The sequence below is a fragment of the Antrostomus carolinensis genome, unplaced genomic scaffold (assembly GCF_000700745.2).
Source record: "Antrostomus carolinensis isolate BGI_N321 unplaced genomic scaffold, ASM70074v2 scaffold13235, whole genome shotgun sequence".
NCBI lineage: Eukaryota > Metazoa > Chordata > Aves > Caprimulgiformes > Caprimulgidae > Antrostomus > Antrostomus carolinensis.
In genome coordinates this window covers 36-12,541 of record NW_010314336.1, presented here as the reverse complement: position 1 = coordinate 12,541, position 12,506 = coordinate 36, and the positions used below count along the sequence as shown (strand labels likewise).

Below are 12,506 nucleotides of genomic sequence, written 5' to 3'. Positions count from 1 at the left end.
TGATTTTGCCATTCATGCATTTGTTCTAGTTCCTTTGTGCTGCAGGTGTTGGGAAAGGCAGTGGGAAGATAACCCAGTGTTCTGGCTTTCTGTTATGATGATCTATTTTTATTTCTCTTCATAGTATAAATGCAAAAAAAGAGGCTAACAGTGGATAAGAGAACTTCTGAAACAAAAATACTGTACACATGGCATATCAGGAAAATGGATTTTAATTTGTATGCCTTCAGTAAGAAATAAATTTTATTATTTTACTGTACTGATCTAAAACAGAACTCACTTCTCCAAAGTAAAAATTACAGCTCTATAAAAGAACTGACAAGAATAATCAGCGAATCACTAACTGTGCTTTTAGTCTCCTCTCAGGTACACAAACAGAATCCCTTTTGGATAACATTGGTCTAATAGAGCAGAAAACAACACACTATTTGTAGCTGAAGATATGCAGTCTCCTTTGCAGGAGATGCTGAATATATCACATGAAATTAGCTTCAACATTACTTACCATAGCCATGCTGCTGACACCTTTACTGATATATTGATCCTGGCCTTATAGTTGGATTAAAAAGAAAGTAAGTAAATCAAAGAAAGGAAAACAGAAAATTCACAGATATTCTAATTTTTTTTTCTATCTTTGGGTGTTTCCTTGCAGGTTGTGACCACATGCTTGCAGGTATTAAGTCCCTAAAAATAGTTAAGAAGACTGGAGATAAGCATGGCTCTTGGATGAAAGATCCTGGCAAAAAGCACACAAAGATTTATGTATTAAATGGTTCTGTAAATAATGTTATTTTGGAATTTGCAAATATCATGACATTCATGGAAAGCAGTCACGTACTAAAAGCTCGCAGAGTCACCTTGCCGTTTCCCTGGGAAGGAACCGGTCACATCATATATCAGGGTTTCCTGTTCTATCATAGATATGGCTCCTTAAATGAGATAATTAAATTCAATATTCAGAAAAGAAATGTAACTGACCAAATGCTACTGCCAGGGGCTGGAAGGATTCCTGCCTATCAGCTTTCTCCGTCTACAAAAATAGATCTTGCCATTGATGAGCAAGGGCTCTGGGCAATCCATGCAGAACCAGAGATTGGAGGAAATATTGTAATTACTAAAATCAACCACATAACCATGGCAGTAGAGCACACTTGGGACACATCATGCACTAGCAAGGATGCTGAAGCAGCTTTCATGGCATGCAACACACTCTATGTTGTGTACAACCTTCCTAGCGGAGGCACCTCTCGCATACAGTGTGTTTATGACGTTTTAGATGCTGTAAATACTTATGAAATCCCAGTATTGCATTTTCCAAAACGTCAGGGTAGCCATTCCACTATACATTACAATCCTAAAGAAAAGCAACTCTTTGCCTGGGGTGATGGATCACAGATAATTTACAAGCTTCACACAAAGCAAAAAGTTTAGAATCTTTATCAACTTTTCCAATACACTTAAAAGCTAGCAGTCTCATGTCAACATGATCATTAAGTGTATTAAAATTAAACTATTCCCACATAAATTTAGGATTACATACCCCAGTGATCTTAAACTAGTGTCCAATTAAGAACATGTAAAGACTCCATTAATATGAATTACGTGATGACTAAATATCACACATGTATAACCCCTTGCACATACACACAAATTAGACTTAAGACTAGGGTTAACTTAAAAAAAAAAAAAAAAAAAGAATCCATCTCTGACATGTTCTTTTCCCCATCAAAACTACGTATTCTGCTTCAATGCCATGGATATCAATTCAGAAGTCCTTCCTGTCCAACACACATTATCTGACAACACCCACTACCCTGAAGCTCACTGTAGGAAGCCTTCTTGTAAGCACTATAAAAATCACATACTTCTAGAGGAATTATCTATAAAGTTTTAACCAGAGAGGTTTATTATACCACAAATCCTCACAAACATGGCTTATTTTTAATATATAGTTCTTGTACATTACATCAAGGCTAACCACTGAACTTCCAGACTATTTCCATGGAATTTACACATTTGTTATGCATATAGCTGTACAGTCAACTTTTGATCCTGCCAATACATTAGCTACAGCTAAATACTCACTTTTATCAGCTTCAATATGCCACCTTTTAATTTTTTTTCAGTGTATCACTGCTTGTGTGTCAGAAGAAATGTTCCTAGATGGTCTTTTCTGTATCATACATTATTTTAAAATGTTTTACATATATTTCACTTTGTTTCCTTTCTTATTAGTCCTCTTTCAGCATCCAGTTGTAAGATATTTTCTGAATACTTTAAATCACTTCCATTGCTCATAGCGGAATCTTTCTCACCCTATTCTCCGACTCCAGCAAAATACTTGTACAGAAAAGGTGGCCCTATGAGCACAACAGTGCAAGTGAGGGCACGCCACTGGTCAGTCCTGGTTTTGTGAATAACAGATAAACTCCAGGTAAATACAAACATATTTTTGTTTCAAAAATAATATTAAAAAAAACCAAACAAACATACCAAAACCCCTAGACTTTTACTTGTGAAATACAGGTACTGGCTGTAGGTTTTGGATTTTAGTGACAGCTGCATTTCTGTTTAATAACACAATAAAAACATCAAAAATGGTGCTTGAAAAGCAATCCACAGCTGATTCTACAGAAAGCCCATTTTGTTCTTTACACTGAAAGAGCTGTTGTTCTGTTTAAAAATAGCTTTAACAGAACAGCCAAACATCAGGGAATGATTTTGAAAAGGAGTCACAGAATACAACTAAGAGCATATGGACTGCTGAGTAGCAACAGTGCTGCTCTGCTTTTATCAAAATAAATTATATCATTCTAAGCAGCCTTAATGACCACAGCATTACTTCTGTGTTACAGACGCCATAGGAAGCACAGTTAAAGACATCCTCAGGCTGAAAGTAAGGTGGGCTGGCACTGATTTCCTGTATGACCATGGGTCAAAGACAGATTCAAATATTTGGCCTTTTATTACTCATCTGTAAAATTACAGGCACAGAAATACAAAATGGTATTAGCCACCTTTGGAATGCTTTGAGATCTTTTACTGCAAAAGGATGTGTAATTTTCTTTACTTAACAAATAAAGGCTTTTGATGTAAATGTGGATTGAGTCTGCTCTTTAGAAAAGGCATTCTTGGAACATGCTATGCGCCACACCATTACACAACAGAGAAAGCCTACGTTATTATTCTATATAGAGAATTCAACAAGCAACTGTCAAAAGTTCAGGCAAGGTCCTCTCTGAACCTTGCTGCCCTGGAAATCCAAGCTTCACAATGACTTAAGGGTATTGCCTAGTTTTGATAGAAGTAGAAAGTTTTGTATAGATGAGCTTCATTAGATTACTTCAAATGAATGCAAAATAAAATAGAATAATTAAGTTTTCACAAATATCCAAATTGAGGTTCAGTTACAGGGAGGGCAAATTTTCAAGTCTTTCAGTTTCAAAAATGTATATGAACCAACAAACAATTTGAACAGCTGTAATTCCCAGATATTAATCCCGATACTGATTTGTTGGCAAACTATTTATGTACAATCATAAGAGAACAAGGACAGAAGGAGGCATCGTTGAATTTACCTGTCTCAACTATTCTTTAAAGCCTTTAATGACAGGGACTCCATAACTTCCCAAGGGAATAGACTCCATCAATTCACAAGCCAGCTGCTGTAAAATTTTTCCTAAAGCACAAGTTCAGTTTTCCTTGCTGCATTTTTCCATTGCTGCTCAACCCCATTGATTTTTGTCCTGTCCAGCATAAAAGCATGAGTAGGCTTATTTAATCAACCAGGGAGTTATCCAAGCCAACAGCCAACCTCAAAGAGGTATCAAGAAAGAATACATATGGAAGAGCATAAGAACAGCATAAACATCTATTTCTCTCTTTAGTGACTCATACCAGAGGCTCATTGCACATTTGATACAACTACATTCCTAGTCAGTCTTTTCAACAAATAATTTCTTATTAAATTTCAAATAAATATCATTCATTCCCCAACTTACCATAACTTATAAAATATATACTCTGAATAAATTTTGTTTTACTAACCAATATATACTCTGAATAAATTTTGTTTTACTAACCAATATATATAAAGGATGCACATTTTTTCTATCTTAACAATTTAAAATATGTTGGCAACAGTCATATACTTGTATGTTTCTGTTTTGACATTTACAAGTGCACATTCAGAAACAGGAAAAAAACCAAGAGCACACAAGTGTACAAATGCAAAATAGTTCATATATGTCATTGTAGTTTTCCAAGTGAAATAAGAACCATAAAACTATGTCTCAGAAGCTTATTTCCTAACCTGAAACAAAGCACTTTTTCTTGAAAAGCAGACTATATCTATTTTTTAAAAATTAAAGTATTTGAGTTCTCCCCACCCACAACATCCAGCTACTCCTACAACATAAAACTCCATAGGTTTATAAGACATAGCACAGCACTGAAATCCAGGTGGCACAACTAAGTTGCAGTTGATTTTACTAGCTATGACTAGTGGCTCCCTCTAGTGGCACTGTAAGGCACGGAAAGTCCCGCATAGCATACCCTTCCAGCTAAAGCAAACTTCTTGGTGAAATATTAACATTTGCTGTGAAGATATTTGTCTGATATTACTCACAACAACAAACTAACTTCAACACTATAAGTATTACTATTCATAAAAATCACGTTTTAATTTCACCCCTGTTTGTGTCTGCGGTGAAAGAATTTGTTTGACTGAATAGCGAGGATATACAACATCACATGACTGGCTATCCAAGAAAAACAAGAAGAAATGTTCGTAAACATGATATGAGTACTTTTTAAAAAGGAATGCAATATGGTCAAGGAAATAGAATCTTCATACCTGACAATACACTAGCAAAACACAGGAAAAGCTAAATTCATAACCTTATTCATTCCATTACTTCAGGGAAACAAATAGCTGTGTACAATTGTACTGAATAAAGTCAGCATTTTAGGTTCTCTGTGAATGGTGAACTAGGCTTTAAGACCAAACTATACAGCTGTGTTTTTTAAAGAAGCCTAACAGAAGTAATTCTTTTTCTGAATATATCAGTTAAAAAGCACACAACAGATCTTAACAGCAGGAAAAAATTGTTCACAATACCAAAAAGTGAAACATTTCTCAGGCTGAACCCGTGAGTCACAATTCAGGTCTGCCTGCAGAAAGCCACTGTCTTAAGCTACAGTTATGACAGCAACACAGTCACTATCATACCAGCAAGTTTTCGATACTGAGGTACTTCTTTTGGTTTAACATAAATTCATATTTAGGAAAAAACTAAGGATCATTATGATTATAAATATATAAAGAAATCTAGTTCAATAAAAAGAGCAGAGTACTTCTGCTAAAACAAGCATCAGACGCACAATAAAGATGACTGATCATAATTATCTCCCATTCAGAGAGGACTTTTTGGGAGACAGAAACTCCTAACCATTTACTAACATAGTAAGTCAAAGACAGTTCACATTAAGAAGCTGCAGTGCATAAAATAGTATGCTATGATGACACACAGTAATGTGTACATCTTAGCTAAGTTTGAATGTATGTAATAAAATTAAACTGCAAATTACCTGAAAAGGCCTGCTAACTGCCCAAGTGTCAATTCACAGTGCTCATAAATAACTTTTGCCTTTGTAAGTTCTGGTTTTATTTGGACTAATGGAAATTACAGTAAAGCAGAGAAGAAATAGCTTTAGTTTTTAAACAGAGAGAAGCTTATTTAGAAGCTTATATAGATGCAATCAGTGCAAAATCACAACAGGATTTCGAGGACATTTGCAGTGAAACACAGGTTTTCTCAGAATCAACCAAAACTCCTGCAGCTATGGCACTGTGGTCAAGCTAAAAACAACCCTTCCAAGAGGCCTCATTCTGGTACTTAAATTGGTTCCCAGTTCCAGTCCCAGTGTGGTATAAAGTGCATGAAGGCTTTTACCCCCAAGTTCTTCTCCCAGAACGGTACAATGAGGGGGCAGGAAATGCATGATTCATAAAGAATGTCTCTCTGAATTCCTAACTGGAAATGTATAGATAGACAACGCACGTTGAAGGGTTTGGTTTGAATTTGTTTACCTCCAACCAAGGAGATATACCCTGAGATTTTAGTTTGTGGTAAGATCCATGCATCTATGCAGAGACCATGATGTACACTAGACATCTGAGCTAAGAGGGCAAGATGATTTATTTTGGCCATACACAAGAAAGGAGAATTCTAAAGTGGTTTAATACTATTTATCATTTCACAGTAATACTTTCAAATTTACATAAAGTCTCCCATGAATTCAAATATTCATCATCTTATATTGACTTACTCTCTTGATAATTAGCTTTAAATTTATAGGCAATACACTGGAAAATTAATTAACATGCCTGTAGTCAGGTTTTATAATATGACTTTAGATCCCTATGCTAGTTAATTTGAAAAATAAAAACATACCGGGAGACATTTTTCTGGTTACTTCTAAAATCTAATAAAAGTATACTGACCAGCATGTGGGCAGTCATCTACAAATTAAGCTCACAGCTCAAAGCCAGACAGAACAGATACAGGAGACACATCAGCCTAAAAAAAACCAACCAAGAGTGAAGAATTGCTGAAAACCTGCAGTCTGGCGGATAGGCAAAATAGGTCTTAGGTGCTAGATCAAGTTTCAGAAAACCACCAAGTTTATCTCTGAAGGCAGAGAGAGGAACAAAGGGAAGAGGCAACAGGGAAATCGCTGAAAGTCAGACTACAGAAAGAGACAAGAAGGCTCTTTGACAGGAAACTGTAGAGTGTAGAAACAGGCTAGATGCCCCTAGAGAATCTGTAAATCTAGGAGTTCCTGTTGCATATGTCAATCATGGTCAATTCTTGTAATTTCCAAGCTATGCACACTGTGGTACACACACACAGGTTATCAGCTACTGGATCCAAGACAATCATTACAGACAGGGACCTGCTGCTTTTTTCTTTTGTTGGCTTGGTTTTGGAGGTAGCTTGTTGTGGGATATTTTTTGCAGTAGATCTTAGTAACTGCTTGCAGGCTGACCCTTAAAATTATTTTAAGATGTGTATCAGCAGAGACTCAGTTATATTTGAATGATATGGTGCTCACTCTTCTTTAATCTCTACAGAAGGTAGCATTCATCCTCTATGAAGTCACATTTTAGCAAATGTCAGAAAACAGCAAAAAAAAGCTGATCAGTAAACAGTTCAAGAACTCGGGCATGTGACCGAGTTCCTGCATATCAGCTGAGTCACAATAACTGACCTTGCCTGCTTTTGCTAATGTAGAGGTTAGATGAAAGTGGCTTAAACTAATCTCTACTGCCTGAGAGCTGCAACAAGTCACACAGCACAACTCATTCCTGCAGCTAAACAAGCACGTATTTTGTTATATCACACTAACTGAATCATAATACCAAACAGCATCAGCTAGAGCTGTCTAAGCTCTGCCTCTAACACAAGGGTGAAGGCATGACTTACTGCATCCCTGTGTATGAGAAAGAACTGTGTGATAGCAACCATAACAATCAAAGACAAAAGCAATCAAGAGCGTTATCTGGGAAAAAGGGAGGACAGAGACCCTTGTCTCCTTGCTCAAATCTTGCAGGTAAGATGAACCTGGATTTGCTCCGCTGTTATGGTCTCTCCTGTGTTTGAAGGTACAGGATTTTGTGCATATTTTTAAATAAGAAAGATCTTACCAAAAAATACATCTTACTTGAATCAAACCTAAAAGCTGTCTAGAAGCCCTCACAAAAAGGAAAACAGAACAATGAATATATTTTGAGTCAAGAAGCAGCTTAATAATGCCTTATGCAATTCACAATACTTTCTAGCATGTATTTTTTGTACATGTTTCTTAATGCAACAGATTTAGACAAATGCCAAATCCCCCAGTGTTATGAGTTCAGTCTGACTACGAGTCCCATGACTCAAAATTGCCTCAGTAAAGGAGATGGAATAGCAGCTTATATGGTACAGTATTCTTTACACATAAGCACGCAGTAACGTACAGTATAAGCTCTGTTTTCCAAGTGGCAATAAGGCCTTTGCCTGATGGTTAGAGCAAATGCAGACACAGATGTTTTAAACAGCTGTGTCTGCCTGAAAAGCTGCACCTGCCCTCCATTAGCTTTTCATTTACTATGATAGGCTTGCCAACACAAAAATTTATAAAATGCCTCAACATATGGAGCTAGTATTTACCTGGGAGCCAAGAACATTCATAACAAAAACTCTCAAGATCACTCATGCCCGATTAAAAAGCTGAACGTTAGATGGAGCTGTGTCCTTGTAGCACCACTAGCTAAATTTAGATAGTTACAGCTGTCTCAGATGTAATTCCAATTAGTTACATGCAAGCGGCCAGATCAATGGCTTGTTTAAACGTCTTTTAAAATGCTGAACAAAAGTAACAGTACATTCCTGAAAGCCTTTTTTTAACGACTGCATGTGCCCATAAAAACTTCTGGAATTTAAACAGAAGACTGGGAAAAAACCAGCTCAACAAGTATAGGACTCTCCAAGCAAACTATCTATATATTAAGGGATTTTTTAAAAAGTGTATTTCATCTGTCCTAGTAAGAGATATCTGATATCTCTATCACATGCACAGCATGCTTCAGTTATGCTCTGAACTGTGTGACAGAAAAAAATTAGAAGTTCTCTTTTAGTATCAAGTAGCTGTAGCTGTCCTGCAAGAGTCCAAGAAAATTTCAAGTGTAATTTCATGTAGAGACAGAATGTCTTTATTTAAACTCTCATCTTGAATATTTCACATTAATTCCACCAAATAATGACAACGAAAAAAACCACACAATCACATCTTACCCATTAGAAAAGAGGTCTCAAAGGACAAGAGAAAGTTTTCCACCTTACCAGAGGAAATTGGTATCATGACTGGCCACAAATCTCTGTTAAAATAAGGCAGGCTACACTTTCTAATGAGACATAATGAATTAGCAGTATGGAGTCAGTGGGGAAGAATTCTCCAATCCATTATTTCCTGTCTACAGCTGATTTAAGGAGATCTCCGAGTATTTAAATGGATCATTTTTTCACAAACAAGAGATTACACAGTAACTGCAGCTTTCACAGTCCTGCATCACAAAGTTTATTCATTGTTTTAATGCTGGTGTTTCATCGCCTATGAATATGAGTACTGTGATTTGGGGAAAACAGTGAAATCACACTGTGACTAACCTTTGCTGTAGACTTCTTGGAGTAAAGCTTTTGATAAAGGACATGAGGTCTTGGCTGTTTCTTGTGAGAATTCTTGAGTAAATTGAAAAAAAAAAAAAAACAGAATAGTTGGGACTGAATTTAGACTACATTAGTTGCAGCTAATTTACTCACCTTTATAAACAGTAAAATTAAAGCTTCATAAAAACTTTTCAGCAATTAAAACAGCAATCTGGAACATTCTGCAAATTGGTGTATCAAAACATGAATATTTTTCTTGCCTTATAGCCAAAAGCTTCTATCTAGGGAGCATTGTCATTTAGAGCCTTGCTCTAAGCATCTCTTTTGGTCCTTACCTTTCAGTGACTATGAACCATTTTGCCACTTTTCTGTGCGATGCAGTGACAGATCAAGCAGTGCACTATGAAAGAACCACTAACGCGCATAAGCCTAAGCACCATTCAGGCATACTTGCAGGACCAGGAACCTGGCCTGAAATCAAATACAGGGCCTCTCAGCACTGTCAGCATGACCCATAATGTGACTTTGGCACTGAGGAAGGGAAACTCTAACAGTTCTGCTTAATAATATTTAACAACATAGAAATATACCCAGGTCATTATATCTAGTTGAGATAAACAACTAGATATACAGCAAAATCTGGGATCTCACAGATTACTTTCCACTGATATTCAAGATGGAAGAAATGAAGATGGTCAGTAAAGCAATGTCCAGCAGCGTTCACTTTTGGGGTTCCTAACTTGTTTTTTCATAGGTCTTTTCCGAGAAGGATGGTTCTGCTCTCCCTGAATAAGCTTCATTGTTATATAAGAGAGGCAAAGACTTAACACAATGCCAGCTTTGTGACAGTAATGTGTCTGCACTACTGCAGAAAAGAAACAAACCACTCTTATTGAAGGGAGGACTTCTGGAATGGTAATTAGCCAAGAGGCCAGGACAGCTGAGGGAGTGCTTCTGAAACCCGCTACACTGAGAAAGAGAGATGCAGAATTAATCCACTACAGTTAAAATGACGTTAAGGAGGATAGACAGGATCAACAAGCTAAAGGTAGCCCAAAATTTGGATTCTCTCTGCTTTCCGATGGTACAATAATATTGTAGTAATATCAGCTCTCCGAATATCAAACAACAGAGAAACAGAACAGTGAAACGATTACACATGAATACCGCAGCAGTAGCGGGACAGTGGTTTGTATTCTACACGTAGCCTGTGCTGCTCAACCTCCCTCTGCTTCTGCCTGTGCTTCCCAAGGGAGTGGCAGTAATTGCACAGCCTCTCTGTTCCAGGTCCCTTCCTTTCACAGCGCTAGGGCAAGGCCATGCTCGTCTTGCCACACGCTGGCTGACACTGCTTTTCCCAACAGAACGCTGGAGTACAGCATGTACCAGCAGAGTCTTGACTATTCCAGGTCAGGAATAAACAAGAAAGGAGGTAACAAGCCTACATGGCCATAGAAGAGTAAATGAGGTTCCAGATGCTGCTTCCATTATGTGGAAAGTCACCCGGACACCTGCCCTAGACCCCCAGTGAGGCTAGTTGGGGAAAAGGAGGAGAAACCAGGCTGGTGTTGAAAAAGACTCCCAGCTTTGCCCAGACTGTTCTAAATGGCTTAACCGTACTTCAACAAGCAGTGCTATAGTAATAATTTTTGCTATCAGTATTACAACAGACGCAAATGTTACCAGCCATTATAATTTTGACCACTCTTCTACGTGATCTGCTTAAAGACGACTACTTCAAAGCTGAGAGGAAAGACAAGAAAAATTCAAAAGCAAGCCGAATTAATACACAGTCTGTGGATTCTTGCCAGTTTTAATTATTCTGTAGCATGTTCAGAGATGTTCCAAAGGCATTCTACTCACTTCCCATTCTCTACCTCTCCCAACTTAGACATGTTTGTTCTGTAAGTGAGGTCTAATTCTTTATCTGGAATATCTGTTGATTCACGGCCTTAGTCTCAAGCATAAACTTAAAAGAAAACTGAAATCACGCATAACTATTCACAAAGGTCAAAGAGTGCATCAAGTTGGTAACAGGGAACAAAATGTTTTAGCATTCCAAACACAGTACAAGCTTACCCTAGGCAAAAAGAAATGCTAAAATTGAGGACAATTACTATAAGTAATAGAATTACATTAAAACATCATGCATGTTAAACATGCGTAGACTGTTTAGATGCAAGTCAGCATCATGGCAGAAGGAAGACAGCAAACAGTGGTGGTTGAAATACAACCACTCCACAAACAGCAAAAAGTGTGTGTTAATTACATTTTCAATTTTACAAGTAATCAAAACTATCTCACTTTCTGCTACATCCTTGCTGTTGTTTAGTCAGCTCCCTAGAAAACTGACATAATCAGAAATACTCAGCATATGCATGTTGTGAAAGAGCCATGTCAGTAACCACACATGTGGGATGACCCGTTTGGGTAAAACAAGACAACAGAAACTCTTATCAGATTTTGGATCAGCAAGGCACTCAAAGTGACCAGTAAACTCCCAGTGACCAAAACCTGCAGCACTTTTTGTATTTCTAGAAGTGATCCTGAAATCTCTACAGACAGAAGGAAAACCTACACTTTTTCAGTGTGAATCTTTGTTTTATGTTTGCTTCCGTGGAGATTTTCTGTACTAGAGATTTTTGCAATCATAAACATAGCATTAGAAAATATTTTTAAAACAGAAGTCAGCAGAAATATGACAAAAAACCTTTATATCAATATAAATGGCCTACGCGATTATTTTACTAATAGAATTAAAATAGATAAGAAGTGCTTTAAGTATAAAAATACCTTATTTTTAAATCTTTGGAGAAAGAGAGCATTGCTTTTCTCAGTTAATAATGTTTTTGTTAACCTACAAAACCCCTGGTATGTAGAAATATACACCAAAATCATGCCTGGTAGCACTATTTAAAACAACAGTCTTAATCATTTGTTCTACTTTCAGTAATAATGACACAAAGAATAAAACTCAGAAACAAGGGGGCGTGGGGCAAGTTGTCCCAACCCTTCCCTTCACACTGGCATTTACTGAAGGGCTGATGATACCTAGTTTCCACCTCTGCAATGAGGTGATGGGAAAGGTTTCTGTGGCGCCAAGGTCTAGACGGCTGGAGCCCGGCCAGCCAGGCCTCAGCATCTGCTGTGGGGCTGCAGGAACTGAGGTACTGCGAGGCCGGGGAGGCCCTGAGGGGCCAGCCAGGGACTCACCAGAACCCTTGAAGCAGGATTTCCCCTCACTGCCTGTCCTGTCAGGAACAGGCCACGCTCCACAGCCAGGGGCCTTGGCGCAGC

General features: G+C 37.6%; 1 protein-coding gene across 1 annotated transcript in view; it reads left to right on the top strand.

Annotated features, from left to right (window-relative positions):
- The window catches only part of OLFML1 (olfactomedin like 1), a 6,294-nt gene extending 4,863 nt beyond the window's left edge, over positions 1–1,431 (top strand). The window contains exon 3 of the mRNA XM_010167614.1: positions 653–1,431. Coding sequence (XP_010165916.1) covers positions 653–1,431 — 779 coding nt within the window. The remainder of the gene's footprint in view (positions 1–652) is intronic.
- The last annotated feature ends 11,075 nt before the right edge of the window (positions 1,432–12,506 follow it).